This window comes from Macaca fascicularis, chromosome 1 (genome assembly GCF_037993035.2).
Source record: "Macaca fascicularis isolate 582-1 chromosome 1, T2T-MFA8v1.1".
Lineage (NCBI taxonomy): Eukaryota > Metazoa > Chordata > Mammalia > Primates > Cercopithecidae > Macaca > Macaca fascicularis.
The window spans coordinates 212468721-212478290 of NC_088375.1; the positions used below are offsets into that span (position 1 = coordinate 212468721).

The 9570-nt window shown below is 51.3% G+C and overlaps 1 protein-coding gene across 1 annotated transcript; it reads right to left on the reverse strand.

The window, feature by feature from the left end:
* Positions 1 to 530: 530 nt before the first annotated feature.
* C1QB (complement C1q B chain) lies at positions 531 to 8502 on the reverse strand. The gene is made up of 3 exons (XM_005544500.4): positions 8419 to 8502; positions 2420 to 2623; positions 531 to 1251 (listed from the first exon to the last, which is right to left on the reverse strand). The coding sequence occupies exons 2-3, from the start codon at positions 2604 to 2606 to the stop codon at positions 677 to 679; spliced, it is 762 nt and encodes a 253-aa protein (XP_005544557.2). The 5' UTR covers positions 2607 to 2623; positions 8419 to 8502; the 3' UTR covers positions 531 to 676.
* Positions 8503 to 9570: the final 1068 nt, after the last annotated feature.

The window sequence follows — 9570 nt, forward strand, 5'->3', positions numbered from 1 at the left end:
GGGAAGACACTGGGAGGAAGGGCATGTGGGGAGAATAAAAAGGGAAAGGTTCCTACTCCAAGGTCAGTTAAAGCCTTGGAGGAGGACCTCTTGATCGTTGGTGGGGGTAAGGGGAAGGGACAAGCACAGAGCCCCTCTAGGGGCTGGCCTAGACATGTTGCCTTTAAAAAAGGTCTCAGGCCATCAGTGGGCAAGCCTGCCCTTGAATCCCAGCCCTGCTGTGAGATTGTGGACAATCCCTTCATCCCTTCTGATCCTCAGTTTGCTCTTCTGTAAGCTGGGCATGATGCGCCGTCTCCCCCAGGAGGAGTGTGAGGATTAATGAGAGAATCAGGAAAAGGTATAGGCTACTGCTGGGAGCATAGTTGGTGTTGGATCCCCGCCTCCCACTGTGTGGCTGGCACAGAGCAGCACACGGACAGAGACTTCATTCATTCATGGTTCATTCATTCATGTAACCAACACTTCTGAGCATGGCATTTCTGGTGTGCCAGGTGCTTGGACACAGAGTTGAATTACACCACTGTCCCTTGGCCTTGAAGAGTTTATTTACTCATTCACTCAGCAACATTCACCAAGCCCCACTGTGTGCATTGGCTGGGCAAGGGGTAGTGTTGGGGGTAGAGTGAGCGTTGCTGGAAGGGGGAGCCAGGGTGGGTGTGAAGCAGCCCACAGGTCAGGCCTCCACATCTGGAAAGAGCAGGAATCCGGAGAAGATGCTGTTGGCACCCTCCATGCCCAGTAGTGAGTTCTTGTCAGTGGCCTGCAGGAAGACGTTCTCCCCCTGCTCCAGCTTGAGGACCATGCCGCCGGTGGTGACCTGGAAGGTGTTGTAGGCGTAGTCGCAGAAGGTGACCACCTTCTGTGGGCGCTCCCGGCCACGCATGAGCTTCACACACAGGTTCCCTCGAGAGCTGGCGTGGTAGGTGAAGTAGTAGAGGCCAGGCACCCTGCAGGTGAACTTGCCACTGCGGGGCTCGTAGTTGTTGTTCATGTTGGTGATCACGTGGTCGAAGCGGATGGTCTGGTCCCGGCGCAGGGGGGTGTTGATGGTTCTTGTGGCAGAGAAGGCGATTTTCTGGGTGGCCTTGTAGTCTCCCGATTCACCTTTGGGGCCTGGGGCTCCAGGGGCTCCTGGGCCGCCTTTAGGGCCCATGGGGCCCTTGGGGCCGACTTTTCCTGGATTCCCAGGAATCCCTGGGTCTCCCTTCTCTCCGAACTCACCATGGTCTCCAGCCAGCCCTGGAAGCCCTGGAAAAGCAGAGACCAAAGAAATGAGATCATTGAGACCAAAAGGAGGCCTGTGCTGGGACGTTGGGCAGGACCCCGCCTCTCTCTCAGCCTCAGCCTCCCATCTGTAAAACAAAGGAGGCAGTGTCAGACAGGGGCTCTGGGTCTCCCTCCAGCCCAGCTTCCTGAGCCTATGATATGCTTGACTTTCATGGGAGCTGCTGCCCGTGGGGAAGAGAACGGCTCCTTGCTAAGGAAGGTGCTAGGCCGGCCCTCCTCCTCAGCTTGTGTGGGGGTCCTTGTTCAGGCTAGAGCAGGGATAATGAGTGCTGTCCCCCTCTATCCCTCACCCCTGGCAGACATCCCTAACCAACCATGACTTTCACTCTTGCTGCTCCTGGAAATGGACTTTAGACTCCTTCTCACTCCACCCCCAAGCAGCCACTACCCCTTGGTTTGGCACAACACAAGATAAAACTGATTTTCCTGTAGGGTGGCAGAGAATAGGGCCTGAGAAGATGGGATCTGGGGACAGAGAGATGTGCTTCATGTGTCACATCTGCCATTAGTAGTGGTGTCACCTTGACTGAGTCACATTTCCTGAGGCTCAGCCTCCTCACCTGTCAAATGGGGATGAAGGTATTTTGTGGGATTGTGAGGATTACATGAGATTAAGTGAGGAGAGTGACTGGCACAGAGGGTTGCTCTATAACCATAAGTTAAATGAATGAATAAGCCACATTTTACAGAGGGGTTTTCACAGTGGGGAGTCTCATCTGAACCCCATGACAACCCCACAAAAGTATCATTGCCCCCATCTTACAGGTGAGGAAGTAGCAATTCAGAGAGGAGAAGTCACTTGCCCAGGAGGTAAGTTTAAACACAGAACTCTGTGGCCACAGCGGCACTCTCTCTCCACCTGAATTTAATGCAAGAGACCTGTGGTCTGGTCTTAGCCTCAACATTTACTGGGCTACCTTGAGTAAGTCAGTAGCCTTTCTAAATGCTTGCTTTCCTGTCTGTAAAATGGGAATCAGAATTCCCTCCTTACAAAGTTACTGCAAGGGTTAAGCAAGCTGTTGGATTTGCCAGTGCTTCTGCAGTCTCAAAGGCAGGCAACTGTGACTTGGGAGGCAGAAGACGGGAAACTTGGTCAGTATTACCAATGTGCCTCTAAATCCCATGGTACCTTTCTCTCCTTTTATCCCTGGGGTCCCAGGTTGGCCATCGGAGCCAGGTGTCCCAGGGATACCCGGAGTGCCAGGGATGGCTGGGGGCCCGGTGCAGCTGCCCTGGGCCCAGGAGACATCAAGCAGACCCAGGAGCAGGAGCAACATCAGTACTGGGATGCTGCCCCACAGGATCTTCATCATCATACTATGTCAGATGTCTCCTGTGGAGGAGAACACAATGTGAGAGGCTACCACCATGGTGATCCTATCATCCATCCTTCTATCCATCCATCCATCCATCCATCCATCCATCCATCCATCCATCCATCCATCTCTCTATCCCTCCATCCCTGCATCCATCCATCCATCCATCTATCCCTCTGCCCATCCCTGCATCCACCCATCCATCATCCATCCATCCATCCATCCATCCATCTCTCTATCCCTCCATCCCTGCATCCATCTGTCCATTCATCCATCCAACCACCCATCCGTCCCTCCCTCCATCCCGCTGTCCATCCATCCATCCCTCCATCCTTCCATCCCTGCATCCCTCTGTCCATCCATCCATCCATCCTTCTGCCCCTGCATCCCTCCATCCCTCTGTCCATCTATCCATCTATTCATTCATCCATCCATCCCTCTATTCCTCTATCTGTCCTTCCATCCATCCATTCCTCCATCCACATGTTCACTGATTGTCCCCTATCTACCAGACCCTGTGAAGGTGGTGGGGATTCAGTGAAGAACAAGACAGATACGGTCCCTGCCCTCATGGTCTTGTGCCCCTAGTGGGGACAGATACAAACAGGTAGATATAAACAGGTCAGCATACAAGTAAATAGAAATAGCGATAGACTGTGATTGGTGCTCTGAAAGAAAGGGAAGGATGCTGGGAGGCGGAGTAACTGGGCTGGAGGTGGGAGGTGATGGATTTTGTGAGGAAAGTCCTCCCACCAGGAAAGTCTTCTCCAAGGGGAAGCCACTCTTGGAACTGATGGTTAGGCTGAGACCTGAAGGTCCAGAAAAGTGGGGGCAAGAATGTTCCAGGAGGACAGAAAAGTATGGAGATGGCCCAGAAGTAGGACAGAGGTTGGGATGTTGAGGATCATCAGGAGGCCAGTATGGCAGAGGGGAGCGAGGGTTCAAGTGACAGGAAGCAAGACTGGAGAGGCAACTAGGCTACTGTGAGTTTGAGGGTTTTATTCCCCCAAAGCTCTTATTCAGTAGAGCTTCTGAATTCAGGGTATGATGCTGCTTATGGAGAGGCCACCTTGCATGCTTAGAGCATCCCTGCATCTACTGTGATTCCTACACCAAACAGGACACTGAGGCTCAGGGAGGCCAAGTCACTTGTTCAAAGTCATACAGGAAGGAATGAAGCCGATGTCCCTGCCAGCATACCAGGCTGTTTCTGCTGGTGGAATATTCTCAGAGCTGTGACTCTGGCAAGAGGGCAGTGATAGCTCCTTTTTAATCCCAAAGAACTAGGAAGAAGCTGGTGGGCTGTCTCAAACAGGTCAGCATGGCCTGTGTTCCATGCCATTAAATCTCAGGACAGAGTGGCCTTAAAGTTCATCTAGTTTAACCCTTAGCCTATATATTTTTAATTGAGGCAACATTCCTACAACATAAAATTAACCAGTTTAAAGCAAGCATTTTAGTAGTGTTGAATATATTCACAGTCTTGTGTAATCCTCACTTCCACCTAGTTCCAAGACTTTTCATCACCCCAAAATAAAACTCTATGCCCGTTAAGCAGTTTCTTCTCAATCCTCTTTCCCCCAGCCCCTGACAACCACGAATCTGCTTTCTGTCCCTATGGATTTACCTATTCCTATTATTTCATATAAATGGAATTATACAACATGTGACCTTTTGTGTCTGACTTATTTCATTTAGTGTAATGTTTTCAAGGTTCATCCATGTTGTGGCATGTATCAGTACTTCATTCCTTTTTATAGCTGAATAATACTCCATTGTGTGGATACATGTGATATTGCAAAGTATATATTTGGTCTTCTACCTCTTTCCTGGCAGAGAACTCCTAAAATCCGTAAAATTTCCAAAGTGATGTCTTTCTGTATGCTAATGATTGATTGATGGCTGGCAGGCCCTAGGTAGCTTCAGGATGGGGCTGGTCACCAGGAAGACCAAGGCAGGCTTAGAGGGTCTGCTCTCAGCCCCACCCCCCAACCTCTGGGGAGGGGAGTGGGGCTGAAGGTTAAGTTGATTACCAATGGTCAGTGGTTTGATCAATCATGCCTACATAATAAAGCCTCCATAAAAATCCCAAAGAACTAGGTTTAGAGAACTTCCAAATAGCTGAACATGAGAAGGTTCCTTGGGGGCGGCGTGCCCAGGGACCTGGGCATGACAGTGGCACGCCCCTTCCCTCATACCTCACCCTGGGCATCTCCTCATCTGCATCCTTTATAGCATTCTTTATGATAAACTGCTAACCGTGTTTCCCTGAGTTCTGTGGGGCACTCTAGCAAAGAAACCAAACCCAAGGAGGGGGTTGTGAGAACCCCAACTTGAAGCTGATTGGTCAGAAGTTCTGGGATCCTGGACTTGCAACTGGTGTCTGAGGGGGAGCAGTCTTGTGGGACCGAGCTCTCAGCCTGTGGGGACTGATGCTATTTCTAGACAGTATCAGAACTGAGCGGAAAGACAGCCAGCAGATTTGATTGCTTGCTGGTGTATGGGGAGAAACCCCCCACACTTGGTCTCAGAAGTCTTCTGGGTTGACTGTCATGGTGTGAGAGCAGAGGAAAATACAGTCTGTGTCTTTCCACTTATCGACTAGACTACAATTTGGTTTTTGGATTTTTGGTTTTTTTTGAGTTGGGGTCTCACTGTGTTGACCAGGCTGGTCTCGAACTCTGGAACTCAAGCGATCCTCCTGCCTCAGCCTCCTGAGTAGCTGGGATTACAGGCATGCACCATCTCGCTTGACTATTTGTTTATCCACTCATCATTGGTGGACATTTGGGAAGTTTCCACCTTTTGGCTACTGTGAAGAGTGCTGCTATGAACATTTGTGAACCAGGACTTGAGTATCTGTTTGTAATTCTTTGGAGTTTATAACTAGAAGAGGAATTACCGCTTATGGCAATTCCATGTTTACGTTCCTGAGGACCCGTCAGCCTATTCTTAAGTTTCCTCAATGACACCTCTGCCAAGGTCCCCGTGTGGTGCCTCATCACACTCCCCTGCTGCACACACGTTGTGTTCACTCAGTCCTAAGAATTAATCACAACTGTAGCTGCACATCACATTATTTCCTTGGAAGAGTCAAGCTGAACTTTCTCAGCAGAGTGTGAGGAAATGACCTCTCTGCCAAGGGCTCTTCCATCCACGGTTTGCACCATTTCAGTGATGGGCAGCTCGTTACCTCTTGAGGCAGCCCATTCCACCTTTGCCCAGATCCAAATATTTTTCATCATTCAAGGCTTGGGTCAAAGCCTTCTTCCTCTGGGAAACCTTTCCTCAGAGGCTGAACTGTATCCTTTCTTAAAATGGGGGAGCAAAGTGGTCTCTGCCCACCTCCCAGAGCGGCCAAAGGGACCCAGGCGAGACCCCGGATGGGAAAGAGTCACAAAGCCCTGAGCCCCAAGCTCTTATTGGGACTTGTGGCTGCTACTGCTGCTGCTGTTCTCTGATCCTCACAACACCCTGGGGAAGTGGGTTGTGGTGAATTTCCCATCTTGCAGATGAAGAAACTGAGGATCAGAACTCAGAAAACAACCTACCCCAAATCACCCAGCAAATTATTTAACAGTAGGGTTGTCGCCAAACCCCTGCCCTCTCTGCCTCATGCTGGCTGTACCAACCTCAGAGTCTGGCATGTGGAGGGCCCCCTGGGACCAGAAAAAGCCAGCTGATATTTGGCTCCTATGCTCGGCAAATCAGCCTCAGCCCCTCAGCCAGGTCCTGATCAATTTCTTGCTCAAAGCCCTGAGTTATGGCGGACTCTGTGCACCAAGGAAAGGAAGCTGTAAAGATGAGCATGGCCAGGGTCTGCTGGTGACAGCTTTAGGTTCTGTCAGGCTCTATGCTCTGAAGAGAGGGTGGCTCAGGGGCATGGTCCTGCTTGTCCCCGAACAAGCATCAGCTCTCACTCTTGCTCTTCTAAAGGTTTTACAATTTGATAACTTTAATAAGTTGGGTACTTATGGGCCAGGCTGTGAGCCAGCTGGTTTACATGCCATTATCTCATGTAATTTGATGCTCAGCCCCTGAGAATGCACTCTTGCTTTCTCATTTTACAGATAAGGAAACGGGATCAGAGAGGGCAAGCACCTTGATAAAAGTCACACAGCTCCTGTGTGGCTGGGAGTCAAACCCACATCCACTGGATCTTAAAACTCAATGTTATGTTAAGAGGTCACTGTACCTGGTGGTTAAAACATAAACTTTGAGGCCAGACAGCCTGATAAAAGGACTAACGCATGGGGCACGCTAAGAGTAGTGGTAGGCACACGGTCAGTATTCGGTGAAAGTGGCTTTTTACCACCACGATGCTTGCGGCTCTTGTTAGGCAGTACACATTCACCTGGTGGTGGGAGCCTAGAGTGTCATAAGGAAAGCAACACTCAGCATTCACGTAAGGTCTCTACTGCTTCTTAGCTAAGGGACTTGGGAAATCACTCCTCTCTGGTCACAGTTTACCCTCCTATAAAGTGGGGATAATGCTACTCTATCCCTCATAGGGTATGTGAGAGGACATGAGTTACAGCTTCCGACAGATCCTGGCATGTTGGAAATGCTTAATGAATATTAGCTATTTTATTATTATCACTGTCATCCAAGAATTCCTGAGTGGTTGAACAAAAGGGAAGATGGTTGGAGAAGTAAAAAAAGACAATCCCTTTGAGAGACTGGGCTTAGAGGGAGGGGCTCTGTCAGTTGGAGGCAGCCAGGGGTGGAGAGCTGTGACCAGCTGGTGGGGGGAAGGGTGGAGAGCAGGGTACTGACGGGACTTGGGCTTCTTGGGGAAGCCAGGGGCAGGGGAAGTGGGAAAGTGCTGGTTCTAGTCCATTTCAAATGCCACCGAGTTTCAGGCTTGGGTTAGGGCTTACAACTCACCTGGTTTAACTGCCTCCTGCCTGTGCCAGCCCATGATCATTACCAGCCTGGTTTCTCCTGTCTTCCCCCCAGGCTCTGACCTTTCCATCTCCTTCGGTCCCCGCAGTCCCTTTCCCCAACGTGGAGTCAGGCCCACTTGACTTTAAAGCCCCATCTGCTACCGGCTGCATAACCTCAGGCAAGTGCCTTAACCTCTCTGAGTCTCTTGGCAACGCTGATTTCAACCTGACAGGGCTGCCGGAAGGATGACAGGAGAAGGCGCTTAGAAGAAATAAGGTGCCCCCGCCCCGTGCAGTGCCACATCCCACTCCCCCACTGCACAAACATTGCGCTCACTCAGTACTAGCTGAGAACTCATCGTAACTCTACGTGCACGTCCCCTTATTTATTTGCAAGAGTCAAGCTGAGTTTTCTCGGCAGAGTATAAGGAGATAAGCAAGGTGTTGGGGAAATGTTGGGCTGGGCAGGAGCGACTGGGTTCTAATCCCACTCCTGCCTCCGGTTTACTGATACATTTTGAGCCAGGGCATGCACTAAGCTTTTGCAAGCTTGATCTCCTATAGGGCACAGCAGCCCTGAGAGGTTGTGTTCTCCACAGAGGGGCGGGCTGACAGAGGTTAGGTGACTTGCCCAAGATGACCAACGCATAAGATGCAGAGCCAGTCTCTGTGATGCCAAAGCCCTTATGTGCCAGGCTCCCACTTTAGACGGCCTGCCCATCCGCTGGGCCCTGGGTAGCAGCAGACTCCCCAGCTCACCCCAGAGAGCTGGATCCCATAGGTCTGGGATTGGGCCCAGTGACCTGCACTGTTAAACAGCCCAGCTGGCTCCAAGGCAGGCAACGCAAAGTTCACACTTACGGAATCACCACTTTCCGCCATATTGGCCCTGCCAGCCTCCCCCAGGTGCCAAGCCCCGTCCTCACCTGGGAAGCCGGCGTCCTGTGATGCCGCTGGGCTGAGCAGCAGTGGGACCAGGAGCCGGGAGCCTGCTGCCCTCGGTCCGAAGCGGAAGTTCCCTTCCCCAGATGAGGGAAGGGCTTTCCCCTGACGGTCCCCTCCCACGGCCCAGCAGGCTGGCCCCTTTCCCATCCCCCCACTGTCCCCCCACCCTGCTGCCCTCAGGCAGTTTCAGGTCCCATTTCTGCAACCCACCGGATTTACTGTAAATGAGATGGGTGGGTGGCAAGTTTGGCTTTGCCGACTCAGCATCTGTGGGGAGAACACGCCGTCCTGGGGGAACGTCCGAAGCTCACCCTACCAGGCTCTCTGACCTCGTGATCTTCTTCTTCACTGGGCAGGGGTGTTCCTCAGTGACCATCATGTGGCTGGCCCGGTGCCTGAGCGCTGGCTTAGAATCAGAGACTTTGATTCCCATCTCGGCTCTGCCACTTGCCAGCTTACGTGTTCTCAGTCAAGGGAGCCCCAAGGGAGCCCCAATTTTCTCTGCTATAGGATGGGACCATAATCATACCTGCTCTACAGATACAGATCTCACAGGCTGCTGGGAGGATAATGAAGGAAATGATGGGGAAGGAACTGTCCGGGGGTAAACTGTAAAGGGCTGTGCACATGTTCATTGTTAATATCACTTCATGTCCCAGGCTTCCCCTTTCTGGGCTCATCTCTTCTGCTTCCTTCCCATTCTGTGCCCCTGCTCTTTCCCTGTTCTCAGAAAATAATCTCATAATGAATTTTATTTTATTTTATTATTTTTTTTTAATTTTTTTTTTTTTTTGAGACGGAGTCTCACGCTCTTGCCCAGGCTGGAGTGCAGTGGCGCGATCTCGGCTCACTGCAAGCTCCGCCTCCCGGGTTCCCGCCATTCTCCTGCCTCAGCCTCCTGAGTAGCTGGGACTATAGGCGCCCGCCACCGCGCCCGGCTAATTTTTTGTATTTTTAGTAGAGACGGGGTTTCACTGTGGTCTCGATCTCCTGACCTTGTGATCCGCCCACCTCGGCCTCCCAAAGTGCTGGAATTACAGGCTTGAGCCACCGCGCCCGGCCTCATAATGAATTTTCAATGTGTTCATTATTTATTGATACCCCTCCCTCTGCTTCCAGCAGGGCTTGAAGCT